Here is a 15,439-nt window from a genome sequence, read left to right on the forward strand (position 1 = left end):
AGACAAAACAAGGACAGACTCAGATACGGTCACAGAGCAGAAGAAATTAGAGAGAATGCAATGTGCTATCCTGGATTAGGCCCTGAAGGAGCAAAATTACATTTGTGTAAAAACTGGTGAAACCCAAATAAAGTCTGGAGTTTAGTTAATAGTAATGTACCAGTGTTGGTTTCTTAGTTTTGACAAATGTACCTTAAGTAACTTAAGATTTTAACATTTGGGGAAATCTAGTAAAAAGTATAAGAGAACTCTATATTATCTTTGCAACTTTCCTATAAATCTAAAATTATTCCAAAATAAAGAGTTTATTTAATAATCATATCACAAAAGCATAAACATAAAATTTCCTGTAATAAAAGCTAGTATAAGATGTGCAAAACTTTCATGCAAGTAATTATAGAGCTTTATTGAAAGATTAAAGATAACATATAGAAGTACAGAGAAACATCACGTTCATGGATTAGAAGACTTAATATTGTAAAGAATCAGTTTTCCCCAAATAGATCTAAAACTGCACTGCAGTTCCCCTCAAAATTCCAAAAAAGTTTCAGTAAATGCTACTAGACAGTTGGGCAAACATAAAGAAAAAAGTGAAACTGGATTGCTATTTACGTCAAACACAGAAATCACTTCTAGATTGAGTAAAGACCTATGCAGTCAAAACTACAAAACTCTTAGAAGACAACATAGAAGAGTATCTTTATGACTTCGGAGTAAGGAAGGAATTAAATCATAAAGGAAAGGGCCGGGAAATTATGTTACATTAAGAATTAAAGAATTTTTTGTTCATCAAAACACACCATAAAAATAGTGAAAAGATAAGCAACAAAATGGATGAAGATATCGAAATTAATATAACTGACAAAGGATTAGTTATTCAGAATAAATAACTCTTTTGAAGTTTTATAATAAAAAGACAAAACAAACTAATAGAAAAAGAGGTAAAAGATTTGAACGAGTATTTTACATAACAGAACACCATAATGGCCAATGAACTTTAGAAAAGACAATGACCTCATTTTTGACCAGGAAAATACAAATTGAAATTGTGGTGAGATATCAAGAGAATGAGAAGACAAGAATGAGTAAAAATGTTTGCAAGAGGCATATCTGATAAAAGACTGTTATTGAATATATACAAAGAACTCTTAAAATTCAACCAGAAGAAAATGAACAACCCAATTAAAAAATGAGCAAAAGATCTGAACAGACACCTCACTAAAGAAGATAAGACAGATGGCAAATAAACATATGAAAAGAAGTTCAACATCATACGTCATTAGGGAAACGCAAATTAAAACAACAAAGTACCACTATACACTATTTTATTGGTGAAAATCCAAAACGCTGACAACACCAAATGCTGGTGAAGATGTGGAGCAACAGGAACACTCCTTCACTGCTGGTGGCAATGCAAAATGGCACAGCCACTTATGGCAGACAGTTTGGCAGTTTCTTACAAACCTAAACACCTCTTACCATTCAATCCAGCAATCACTCTCTTCAATGTTTACCCAAATGAGTTGAAAACATATATCCACACAAAAACCTGCACAAGGATGTTTATAGTAGCTTTATTCACAATTGCTAAAACTTGGAAGCAAACAAGATGCCCTTCAGTAAGTGGATGGATAAATAAATTGAGGTATATCTATACAATGGAATATCATTCAGCGCTAAAAAGAAATGAGCTATCAAGCCTTGAAAAGACAGGGAGAACTTCAAATGCGTATTACTAAGTGAAAGAAGCCAGTATGTAGTGAAATGCTACATACTGTATGATTCCAACTATATGACATTCTGGAAAAGGCAAAACTACGGAAACAGTAAAACAATCAGTGGTTGCCAGGGGTTGGGGGGAGGGAGGGATGAACAGGCAGAGAACAAGAAGATTTTTAGAGTAGTGAAACTATTCTGTATGAGACTATAATGGTGGATACATCTCTCCAATCTCTCTCTCTCTCCCCTCATACATATATGTGTGTGTGTGTATATATATATTTGTGAAAACCCAAAGAATGTGTAACACCAAGAGTGAATCCTAGTGTAAACTACGAACTTTGGGTGATGATGTGTCAATGTAGGTTCATCAATTGTTAAATATACCACTCTGGTGTAGGATGTTGATAGTGGGAGAGGCTGCACATGTGTGGGGGCAAGGCGTATATGGGAACTTGTATTTTCTGCTCAGTTTTGCTGTGAATATAAAATTGCTTGAAAAAATTGTTTATTAAGAAAAAACTACAGTGAGATACTATTACACATCCATCGAAAATTTAGGAGCCTAAAAATATCACTATTTGTTGAAGATATGGAGCAATCTTAGCACTTATGCATGCCTTGGGGGAATGCATATTGATACGGCTACTTTGGAAAACAATTCAAAATTATGTAATAATATTAAATGCACATAACCCATGAGTTAGCAATTCCACTGTTAGGTATATTCCCTATAGAAATTTTCTTTAAAAAACTACTGAAAACAACCTAAATGTGCATAACATAAAATTTAATATATTCATACAATAGAATACCATATAAGAATAAAAATAATGCACCAATCTAGACGAGTCTCGGAAATGTAATATTGTACAAAAAGGGAAGAAGATATTAGACATGGAGTCCAAAAACATATTTAATTTAATAATACATTGTTCAAGGATCTATAGCATTTGTGGTAAAACCATAAATAAAAGGAAGGAAATGTGCAATTACAGGATAGTGGGTCCTTCAGTGAAGGATGGGGGCACAGAGTGTAAGAGACAGATGAAGACTCAGGACGCCTCAAAGGTACTAGTAATATTCTATTTCTTATTCTGGGTGGTGGGTATAAAAGATTCCATTTATTATTCTTTAAACTATGTGTGTGTGTTATCAGGTACGTATGCTGTATTTCACAATAAAAGCTTTTATAGAAACCAAGATCTAGTTCTATGTTATATTAAACCATAATTTCGTTATAATTTTCATCCTCTTGCCTGCCTGTCTGTAGTAGGAGAGAAAGAGGCCAATACACAGGCAGAAACGGAGACGAGAAAAAGAGGGACAGTATGAAAAAGAATTCTTTTGTACTGAATCTGATCGTGGCTGAAGGCAGCACTACCTTATTCTTTTTATACTATGTTTTCCTACTACGTTTTATACTATCTTTTCTTTTGAATTAGGTTCCTATCTCTGACTATCAAGAGTCCTGAATGATATTTTGTGTTTACTTGTACATTATTTATCTCTCCCGCTAGACTATAAATCTCATGAGAGCAGGGACTCTTGTCTTGCTTGATCATTACCAAATTTCCACTTGCCTAGAACAGTGCCTGGCACATAAGCACTTGTTACGTATTTGTCAAGTGAATAACCTGACTAAACAACCTTACCTAAAATTTAGTACTTCTATATATGTACTTCTTCCACCATAGCACTCATGACATTTTTGTAATTGTCTATTTGTCTGTATCCACCATTAGATATGAAGACATCATTATATCAATAGTTCCTAGCAAAATGCCTAGCATGTGATGGGAACACAGTAAATTCAATTAATATTAAATGCAAACGCAGAAACAATTTTTTTCTCTGCAATGCAATCTCTATTTCAAACTTCCTTGAAAGTCAGAGCTAATAATCTTTAGAATTAACTTGATCATTAAACCCGCCTGCTTAAAACCCTCCAGTGATCATAACAGCATACTCGTATGGTGCTTACTATGTGGCCAGGCACTATTCTGAGTGCTTTTTACATACTAATTCATTTACTCTCCATAACAATTCGATGGAGATGAAATCATCCTCATTTTGCAGATGAGTAAACAGACACACAGAAGTTAAGGAATTTGCCTAAAATTACACAGCTAGTAGCGGTAGAGCCAGGATTCTAACATGTACCATCTGGCTCGTCAGTCTATGCCCTTGACCATAAACCCGTAATGCCTCCAGTGGATCTGTATAGCCTATGGGGTAAAATCCAAAATCCTTAGGCTGCAAATGAGGCTTCTCATGATCTCATCTCCAGGATCTTTTCCCACCACTCCCCTCTGTGAGCCCTAGGCTTTAAACATTATAATTCTTTCTTCTTTTTTTTTTTTTTGTGAGGAAGATCAGCCTTTGAACACAGAATGTCCTTTCCTCCTGGCAAACTTCTTTTCACTTCTTAAAACCCAGCTAAAAATGTCTTCTCTGTGAAGCCTTCCTCAATTCACGCTCCTTTGTCTGCATTTCTTTAATTTTGCGGCTCTTATCACATTATGTTGTAATTTTTAGTTTATGTTTTTCTTCTCTCCTAACTTTGGGCTCATCTAGGTCTGGACTCATAACTTATTTGTTTGTGTAGCCTCAGTGCCAAAACTAGTGTTGCCATATTTAAGGCACTCAAAAAATGTTTGTTAAACAAATGAACACTGAGTTCAACTTAAGTTCAATATTCAAGAGGTATAATGAAACTTTGACATCCCATCAATTTGTTGCTATTTATCTAGTAATGCCGTAAGACCATTAGAGTATGTGTTTTGTTTAGCTATATCATAGTTTTAAATTTCCATTGGTGTCTCCCTCATTTTATTTGTCCATATAACATTGCTCTGACAGCACACTACAGAAAGTTAATTATGTGTCTGCCTTTCCCACTTGTGCTATACTAGTACCTCAAAGGTAGGGTTTGTATCTTACTATCCTCAATAGGGGGGACCCAGAGCTTCGAATATAATGAAGCCTTAATAAATCTTTGTTAAATTGTATTTAATTTCAATTAGTTGGTTTGGTTAGGTTATTTGGTTATCTGAGTATCCTCATAGCTCCAAATCTCTTTCCTCTGAGATGCCTGGCAATTTTGCTTTGTTTTTCTTATGGCATTTATCTTCATATAACAATTTCAATATGGGGAATGTAGGTTTTCAGGCTAGAGATACAGAGAAGCAACTGTAGAAGGAGACATTTCCATTTAGTTTTTCAGTTTCCTATAGTATAAACTCTTTGGGTAATTTAAATTTAGCTCCATGTTATTTTCTCTCGAATTTAAAAATAATAGTGGATATTCCGTCTTTCAAATTTAAAGACAACAGTGCTAATGATGTGGTGTCAAAAGGAGTTATTTGAAAAGATTGCTATAAATTATTACACTCTACCTGTAATTGGAATCTTCCAGTATGAAAATTTCGAGAAATAAAAACACACTGAGCATGAGATTTACTCTTCGCCTTTGATGGTCTTTGCCTGCATCTCTCATCAGTTGCTTTAAATTTGGAATTTTGAAATATTTCTCTGAAACATATTTTACAGAGACTATTACTAAACATGAATTATATTATAAACTAATTAAAATTATTCTGTTCCCAATAGTTATACATAAAGATTTAAAAATCAGCATAAATATATTGCTACATATTTATTTTTAAAAGCATAAATCATATATTCCATTCTTATCTGTTATTGATTTCATTACACCTATTTTATTCACAAAATGTAAATTAAGCTACTTCTTATGCATGGTTAATATTTCTAGTTTAAAGATTAACAAGAAGTTTTTGATATCCTTCTTTCTGGCTGTGAGATAATCAATCAACTTTAATGTTAGTCTTTTCATAAATCTGCCTTTAATAGCAAAGGAAATTAAATGAAATGAAACTCACTGGTCAATTTTATATTTAATAATATCTCTGGCAAAAGTAAATGGAAGGAAGTTGAACCAAACTAATGACTTACAAGGGAAGAGTACCTGTGATCTTTATCCATGCAACCGCAAACAATTTTGAGAGAGGGTTAAAAATAATGAAGCAGCAAGTAAAACCCCAGCTGATCAAAGACAGGTAAGTATAAGGGATTGTAGCGTCTAACAGTCATTCTAAACTTAACAATTTAAAAGGTAACGCTGATTGCCATTTCTTCTTTCAGAGGTACTAGAAAATTTCCAGATTAATTCTAGAGATCGTGTTATGTTACTTAACGAGGTATTAACTATTAGGACTCATTCGTTCATGGAATTCAATTCACTTAACAAGTATGTTGTACATATAGTGGCAGGGGGACAAAAAGCACAGCCACTACCCCTATGGAACCGTCATTGCTCTCATGGAGCTTAAACACTAGTAAGGAAGACAGACGTTAATAAAATAATCACAAGACGACGAAAAATTACGACTGAGGAAAACGTTATCACGGAAAGCTACCTGGTACTGCGTGACTATATAACAAAGGGAATTAACCTGGCTAAGGATGTCAGGGAAGGCTTTTCTGAGGAAGAATGATTGAATTGGACATCCGAAGAAACAGTAGTAGTTATTAGGTAGAGTGCAGTGGAGGATGGGAGATGAAGGAGTTAGAATGTCCTAGTCAAAGAGAATATCAAGTATCAAGACCTATGGCCAGATTAGGACAGTGTAGCAGAAGCACAGAAAGCAAGAGAGAAAGTGGGAGATGAAATTGGGGAGCATGCGTGGGCAGACCACACAGGGCCTTAGAAGTCATGTAATTTTGTCTTTATCCGAAAAGCAATGGGAAGTCCTTTATAATACAGTGGGGATGGGGTGGAGGGGTGGGGTGACTCGATCAGATCTGCATTTGGAAATGTCTGGCTGAGGTGTGGAGAAGAGGTTAAATGAGGACCGTAGTGAATGTAGAGGGTCAGTTATAACTTCTACTGCAGGAGTCTATGTGGAGGATAAGGTGGTGGCAGTGGTAATGGAGAGAAATGGATAGATTTGAGCAATTGATGAGGTAAAATAAATAGAACTTGGTGATGGTTCATATTTAGTGGGGGTAGGAAAGAGAGAGGGAGCTATCAAGCATCTCTATGGAGACAGAGAGAAAAAAAACCCAAACCCTTCCTTGACCTCACATTTTCCCCTGCTACTGCCCCATTTATCAACTCGCCTTCACAAAAGCAGGCTTCTTGAAAGAGATATCTATACTTGTCTCAATTTTCTCATGTCTTATGTTTTACTCAAAGGTAAGCTTCTGAACCCATCACTCCACTAAAACTGTTCAAGGTCACTAACAACTTCCATGTTGCCAAATCTAAAAATTACTTCTCTACTCTTATCTTTCTAGACTTCTTAAGCATCTTCGACATGACTGGTCATAACCTGCTTCTTGAAACATTTTCTAATCTTGACTTCCTTGATACTACACCCTTATGCTTTTCCTTCTCAGATGTTGTTGATTCTTCTACTCCTGCTAGATCTCTGTGCTGAAGGGCACAGTCCTAGCTTCTTCTCTTCTCTTTCAACAACCACTCCCTGCTTAGTCTCATCCAGTTCAATGACTTTAGATACTCTCTATACATTGATAACCTAAATCTTCAGCCCTGACTTCTCTCCTGAAGTCCATCCATGTATGTCCAAGTGTCTATTTGACATTTCCACTCGGACGTCTAATAGACTTTCAAACTTACATCCAAAATACAACTCCTCATTTATCATCACTCTCTCAGCTTGCTCCCCACCCTAATCATCTCCTCCTCTCAGTAAATGGCATGATCAACTACTCAGTTGCCCATGTTTTAACGTGAGGTGTTAGCATTAATGTAGGTGTTAGCATTAATTCTGCCATTTCATTTATCTTTCCTTACCTCATCCAATCCATCAAGAATCCCTGCTAAATTTACCTGCAAAGCCTATCAAATCCAGCCCCTTCTTTTCGTCTCCTCTACTTCCAAATTAGTCCAAGACGCTATCATCTCTGACCTGGACTATGCAATAGCCTCCTAAATTGTCTCTCTGCTTTCACTCTTGCTCCGTTAAAATTCAGACTCCACAGAGAAGCAAGAAAAGTCTTTTAAAAATATGAATCATAACTCGCATACATTGATGATGGGAGTGTGCACCCACTTTGGAAAACTGGTCAGCAGTTTCTTACAAAATTAATCGCATGATCCAGCTATTCCACTCTTAGATATTTACCCAAGAGAAATGAAAGCACATGTACAAAAAGATTTACACAAGAATGTTCATAGCAGCCTTATTCTTCGGAGCTAAAAACTGGAAATGACCCAAATGTCCATTAATAGAAGAAGGGATAAACTGAGGTATATTCATACAATGGAATACTACTCATCAATAAAAACAAAGAACTACAGATAAATGCAACAACAGAAATGAATCTCAAAAATATTAAGTGAAAAAAGCATACATAAAAAGTCCATATGATTCCATTTATATGAAGTCCAAAATTAATTTATGGTGTTAAAAATTAGAATAATGATTGCCTCTGGGTGGGAGGTAGGGAGTGATGCCTGGAAAGGAGCATGAGGGAACTTTACAGGGTGATGGAAAAGTTCTATATCTTGACTGGGGTTGTGATTACGTGGGAATATATTTGTTGAAGTTCATCATCATACATTTAAAATCTATGTACTTTATTGTATGTAAATTATATCTCAAATTTTAAAAAGTGTTATAAAAATGTAAATCACCTACAGGTGACATTATAGAATCTTCAAAATGGGGACAATATTACTGCTACTTCATGGGCTATTAGGAAGTCTAAATGAGATAACATGTAAAGCACTTAGAACAATGCCTAGTACATAGTAAGCACTCAGTGTTAGCTATTATGATGATGATAAAGTCATTCCCCTGCTTAACACCTTCTGATGACACAAATAATAAAATCCAAACTCCATACTCTAGCCTACAAATTCCTATGTGATCTGGCCCCTATCTACCTCTTCAATCTCATCGTTATTTCCCTCTCTCACCACAGTGTATTCACACTGGCCTTCCTTCTGTTTACTGACTACCAAGATCATTCCCATTTGGGGTTTTTGTACTCGTTATCCCTTCAGCTTAGAAAGCTCTTCCACAAGATCTTCACGTGTCTGGTTTCTTGTTTTAACTCAGGTCTCAGATTAAATACTGCCCTCTTGAAGAGACATTCCCTGACTACTTTATTTGTTCATTGTTTGTCTCCTCCCAGTGGCAATGCAAGTCTATGAAACAGGAAATTTGTCTGACCTGTTCATAGCTGTATCCTCAGTACCTAGAACAATGGCAGGCACTCAATAAATATTTGTTGAATGAATAAGTGAGTAATTTCTAGTTTCTGATTTGTACAAGTGGGTAGATAGTATGTATTCATTTGCTAAGACAGGGAACACTGGAGCGGTGTATGGGATCTTGTTACAGTTTACACTTTTTTTTTAACATCAGAGAAAGCAAATACTGAACTGATTAAATAATTAAAAATACCAAATTTTAGGGTTGAAAGGAACTGAGGCATCAAGTATCTTTTTTTTTTTCTGTCTCTGGCAAAAGACTACATTTACACCATACCAGAGCATTCTGTCAGCAAATAAATATCTCCTAAAGAAGGAGTCTTTCCCTCTCAGCAATGTTTTTAAACTCTAAATTAGTAGTCAAAAATTTAGAAAATTTCTAGCCTTATATTATAATTCGAATCCATGTCTTGTAGAGAATAAAATCGATCTCATTACTCCTTAAAATTTTAATGCATGAAAATTGCTATTATGCTACCCAGACTATATACTACTAGGTCTTCTCTTTTCAGGCTATTTTCAACATGTAAAGCTTTCCCTCCCCAATCAAAGGGTCTACTACCATACTTCAAATTATAGAGTCAACACTATTATAGTTATTTAAGTTTAATATCATTCGAAAAAGTCTTTCATTGAATTTTTAGAAGTAAAAAAAAGTAAAATGTTCTAATAAACCTTACCTTCGTTTGCAAATCAGGAACCACAAAGCTGATGCCAAAGCAAAGAAACCAATTCCCAAAGTAACAGCACCAGCAGCCAGAAAATAGGTTAAGTGGCTAAAAACACCTATACAAATAAATTGTAAAAGATTATTTCATGCATGTATCTTCATTCTCTAGGTAAGATTAAATGATATAATATTTCAAATGATATTACATTGTGTAGTGTTAAGACATTAACTAGGAGGTTGGGAGGCCTGAATTCTGGTCCTGTGCAATTCTAATAAATTTCAAGACCCTGAATTTGAGAATTACACAGAGCTTCTGGCTGATTAGGGCCCAGGGTGCATTTCTCTGACCCTGCCAGGATTTGAGACCTAGGATTTATTTGTTTTGTACACGTGTCACTTCCTTTTTTCTTATCTAGTTTTCTCCCTTCGCAATCTAGCTGTGAATTTTTATGTCATTTTTCCAGTATTGTTCCCACATAAAACACTTTTCATTTTGAGATTTGTATTATCAATCACTGCAAAGAGGTAGATGAGTGTAATAAGGAACAAATAGGAGGAGATTTTTAAGATCTTATAAATGTTTAAACATTTTATCTCTACCTTATTGCAGTAACAGTAAAAAATCATAGCCAAAAGCGAAATAAAAGCAATATAAAATAATAGCATATCATAGGTTTATAATTGGAAAAGCCTACAGGAATTATGTGGTGTAACTCCTTTTTACAGATGATAAAATTGAGGCCCAGATAAGAGAAGTAACTGAACTAGGGTTAGGTAGCAAATTAAAACTAGTCCTCTATTCTTTTCTATTTTCTTATCACTGCTACCAATTGTATTAATACCGGTACGTACTAAAGAAAATTAAAAATAAAGAAAGCACGAGGTAATTAGAGTCAGGTTGGTCAAGTATTCATTAAGATTCTGAACTCTGCTACCCAAGCATAAAGCAAACTGTAGAAAGCTTTCGCAGAAGGCTGTATAGAACCTGAAGGGCCTTAAGACAACTTTGGAGTATATTATTTAGAAAAAAAGAGTTTAAAAGTATAAAACCAATAGAAGATCTAAATGTGTGAACACAATATAAGTTCTGCTGAGGATATGACATGATAAACACTTAGTTGTCTCCATACTTATGCTGCTTCCTAGGTAATTTCCAGCTTTCAAGATGGTGCCTCTTAAATCTTAGTTTTCTTTGGGTTCAGAAATGTCTACATTTGGGATTAATTAATGGTACCAAAAAAGTTATATAAGGCTATTTATCAAAGTGATACTTATAATACAAAAAAACACACCTCTAAATGCCCCACATTAGGAAGTCAATTAAATAAGTTATGATGATGTTATATATGAAAAATACAGTATTCTTTAATTACTTAGTACAGGGTTTCTCAACACTCAATACTATTGATATTTTGGATCAGATAATTTGTTGTGAGGGACTGTCTTGTGTATTGTACCAAAGATGTCTCCAGGCATTACCAAATGTATTCTAGGGGGCAAAATTGCCCCAGTTGAGAATCACTGTCAAGTGGTATAAGTGGTATAGTATGGTATATACCATAAGTGGTATAAGGAAATATCAGATAGTATTAAACAATAAAAGCAATATAGATAAAACCCATGACTTAAAAAAAGTTAAAAAGATATAGTTGTACTAAAATATAAGATAAAGATCTCTATGGACAAAAGAAAAGCAATACGGAGAAATAAGTAGAGGCTAAAACCACTAGTGCACGCTAGGCACTGAGATCTGGAAGCAGGAATTAGCTAGAAGCAGCAGAGAAAATCATTGAGACAAGACCTAGACCAAACCATCCTCTGTCACAGTGAATGACTCTATGTTACCAAAATCTCTGAGAGAAAGGAGTCCTGAGCTGCCAATAAAAGACCAGTTCAAAAAAGGACCAAGGAGGAATTTCGGAAATGAAAAACTCAAAAATTTTAAGGTGGAGTAAATTCTTCTTCTTCTTCTTCTCCTCCTCCTTCTCCTTCTCCTCCTCCTTCTCCTTCTTTCTTCTTCTCCTTCTTTCTTCCTCCTCCTCCTCCTCCTTCTTCTTTCTTCTTCTTTTTTTTTGTGAGGAATATTGGCCCTGAGCTAATGTCTGTTGCCAATCCTTCTCTTTTTGCTGAGGAAGATTGGACCTGGGCTAACATCTGTGCCCATCTTCCTCTACTTTGTATGTGGGACGCCTGCCACAGCATGGCTTGATGAGTGTTGCGTAGGCCCGTGGCTGGGATTGGAACCCAAGAACCCAGGGCCACTGAAGCGGAGCGTGCAAACTTAACCACTACACCCCCGGGCTGGCCCCTAAGATGGAGTAAACTCTTCTTTGAATATAAAGAATTAATGAAATGAAAGATAATACTGAGAAATTCACCCAATTACATAAAGAAATAAAAAATATGATAAAGAAATTATGAGGCTTGGAAAAAATTAAGAGCTGTAATGTAAAACTAATCAGTGTTCCAAAAGAGAGAATAGAGAAGTAGCAGAGAAACAATATTTAGAGATACAACCTAAGAAGGTTTTTACTATGAAAAAAATTTAAATTTACGTATAGTAAAATTCACTTGTGTGTGTGTGTGCAGTTGTATAAGTTTTGACAACTACAAAGAGTGCTTTATCACCATCACAATCAAGTTACAGAACATTTCCATCACCCCCCAAAATTTCCTCTTACTCCCTCTTAGCAGTTAAGCACTAACTGCTGGCAACCACTGATTATTTTCCATCTCTATTCTCCTTCCTTATACTTTTGCCTTTTCCAGAATTTCATATAAATGGAACATATAGCATATGGCGTTTTGAGTCTGGTTTTTTTCACTTAGCATAATGCATTTGAGATTCATCTGTGTTGTGTGTATCAATAGTTTGTTTCTTTTTATTGCTGAGTAACATTCCATTTTATAGATGTACCCCAGTTTCCAATCTGGGGTTGTTAGAAATAAGGCTACTATATACTTCAACACAGGTGTTTGAACATAAGTTTTTATTTCAGTAAGGTCATGTAGCAAGTATATATTTAAATTTATAAGAAACTGCCAAACTGCTTTCCAAAGTGGCTGTACCATCTTGCGTTCCCACCAGCTATATATCATAGTTCCAGCTGCTCTGTATCACCACCACCGCTTGGTATTGTCAGTATTATTTCAGCCATTTTACGTGCAGTGGTATCTCATTGTGGTTTTATTTTGCATTTCCTTAGTGAATAATGATGTTGAGCACCTTTCCACGTGCTTATTTGCTATCCATATAACTTCTTCCGTGAAGTATTTGTTCAGATCTTTGCTGAATTTTCAGAATTCTTTATACTTTCTAGCTACAAGTCCTTGGTCAGATATGTGATTTGGAAATATTTTCTCCCGGTCTATGCCTTGTCATTTCAATTCTCTTAACAGTGTCTTTCACAGAGCAAAACATTTTCATTTTAGTGATGTCCAATTTATCAATTTTTTTCTTTTATGGATTGTGCTATGGGTCCTATCCAAGCACTCTTTGCCTAACCCAGGTTTTATGTTTTAATTTATGATTCATTTTGAATTGATTTTTGCATGAGGTGTGAGGTATGGGTCAAGTTCTTTTTTTTTTTTTTTTGCATATATGTATATCCAGTGGTTCCAATACCATTGTTGATAAGACTATCCTTTTTTCATTGAGTTGTCTTTGCACCCTTGTCAAAAATCACTTAGCTATTTTTATGTCAGTCTATTTCTGGACTCTCTATTCTGTCCCCTGGATGTATGTTGTCTACCCTTTCACCAATAACAACAATAATAATATCTAACATTTGTATAGCAAATACTATATGCCAGACCCTGTTCAAAGTGCTTTATGTATGTTAACTCATTTAATTCTCACAACAACTCTATGAATTAAGAACTATTATTTCCCCGCTTTACAGATGAGGCAAAACGAGGCTAAGTAACTTGCTTAAAGGTATACAACTGGTAAATGAGGGAACAGTGGTAATTTAAAAACTGCTAACGTCCTTCCTTGTCTAGATTGGGTGAAGAATAGAGACACTGAATATCTTTAGATTTTATTAGAAAAAACATTTAAGTATGAATGCTAAATATTTAAGATTATCATAAAAGAGAATATCTAAATGGCCAATAAACATATGAAAACTTCATTAATAATCAGGGAAATGCAAATTAAACCACAATGAGATAACAACAACTCTAGATGCTTAAAATGAAAAAGACAGAAAATATCAAGTGTTGCCAAGAAGGCAGAGTAACCTGAATTCTCATTCACTGCTGGTGGGAATATAATTTTGTACAATACTGTGGAAAACTGTTTGGTACTATTATTAAACCTGAACATATGCATGCCCTACGACCCAGCAATTCTTAGACATATACTAAACTGAAGTGCATACATATGTTCACAAACATATGTTCTAGAATGTTTATAGCGTCACTATTTGAGAGAGGCACAAATTGGAAACTGCCCAAATGTCCATCAATACTTGAATGGATAAATTAAAAAATTTGAATTGACTTAAGAAAAACTATTCTATAACAATGGGAAAGAACAGACGACAACTATGCACAACAAAATAGATAAATTTCATAAATAATGTCGGGCAAAAGAAAGCAGACATAAAGTTCAAACACAGACATAAGGGGGAGTCCAGGGATGCTGATAACGTTCTGTTTCTTGAACTGGGTGCTGGTTACATAGGTGTGTTCAGTGAAAATTCATCAAGCTTAACACTTATGACATTAATAAAGTAGATCTATATGTATCAGCATGAATAGAACTGAAAAACAATGTTCAGTGAAAAAGCAATTTCCATAAATTTATATTCAATTATTCCAATTACGTACTGATTCCATTTATGCACATTAAAAGAAAGCACAAAATAATACCATTTTTAAAATGTTAATGTAATAGAAGTATTAAAATACACCAAATTCATGATACTAGTTGTGTCTGGGGAGGAAATAAAGAGAATGGGACTATGGACGGAACATGAACTTAGACTTTATCTATAATGTTTTACTTCTTTAAAAAATTATAGATCTGAAGCTTATATGACCCAAAAATATTTATTTAGTAGGAGATTCCATGAGTGTTTGTTATTCTTTGTCCTTTTCTTTTTTCTTTTCACTTCTCTGGTTTTCTCTTAAATATTTTAAAAAAATATTTAAAAAAAATAAAAACAATATGATCTCAATTTTGTAAAAAAAAGAAAAAGGGAGAAACATATTTGTATAAGGAAAATAATCAACATTTAGTTATTCCTGGGGTAAGGGTTTATAGTTATAATTTCCACTCCAAACCTTTCTGTATATTCAAATTTTCTACGGTAAGTATTTTAGAAAAATCAGGAAAAATAATTTTGAAGATTCATATGTAATTCCTGACTCCCTTACTTAGATGCTCTAAGTCTCCTTGTAGCACCTTCTCTCTTGTTATTACTGTGCTTATAGCCCACTTAGCTTTCTCCTCCTGAAGATCTCTGTCCTCCTCACTATCTCTTTTTAAATTCTCTTGTTAGGGAAGAAAACAGGTGTGATTAGTACACCATTTCAGTCCCTGGTTTAAATGGGGCCATTTACATCTCAGGGGAATTCCAATAAGGTATGAAGAATCTGAAAGTTTCCAAACCACTTTACCAAGAGAAAAACAAATTACATATTTGCTAATACCTTCAACAAGACACACTTCCTCTCTAAATCAAACTGTAAAATGAAAAGGCTTGACTCTGTGATCATTAAGATCCCCTCTCACTTTGAAGGTTTAGTCAATATAATTATAAAGAAACATTATATACAAA

At 34.7% G+C, this 15,439-nt stretch overlaps 1 protein-coding gene across 6 annotated transcripts in view; it reads right to left on the reverse strand.

Moving 5' to 3' along the window:
• Positions 1 to 15,439, reverse strand: part of C22H1orf185 (chromosome 22 C1orf185 homolog) — a 75,681-nt gene that overhangs the window by 12,523 nt on the left and 47,719 nt on the right. The window contains exons 2-3 of one of the 6 annotated variants that reach the window (XM_087445967.1): positions 9,664 to 9,769; positions 5,118 to 5,253 (exon numbers count right to left, since the gene is read on the reverse strand). The exons of 4 other annotated variants lie outside the window; for them this stretch is intronic. In XM_087445967.1, the coding sequence (XP_087302093.1) occupies positions 5,118 to 5,253; positions 9,664 to 9,769 (242 nt within the window). Of the gene's footprint in view, positions 1 to 5,117; positions 5,254 to 9,663; positions 9,770 to 15,439 lie in introns of those variants that run through there. One more of the 6 variants, XR_015555752.1, reaches the window with a different exon arrangement.

The sequence above is a fragment of the Ceratotherium simum genome, chromosome 22 (genome assembly GCF_057802395.1).
Source record: "Ceratotherium simum simum isolate JZ-2026a chromosome 22, ASM5780239v1, whole genome shotgun sequence".
Classification (NCBI taxonomy): Eukaryota; Metazoa; Chordata; class Mammalia; order Perissodactyla; family Rhinocerotidae; genus Ceratotherium; species Ceratotherium simum.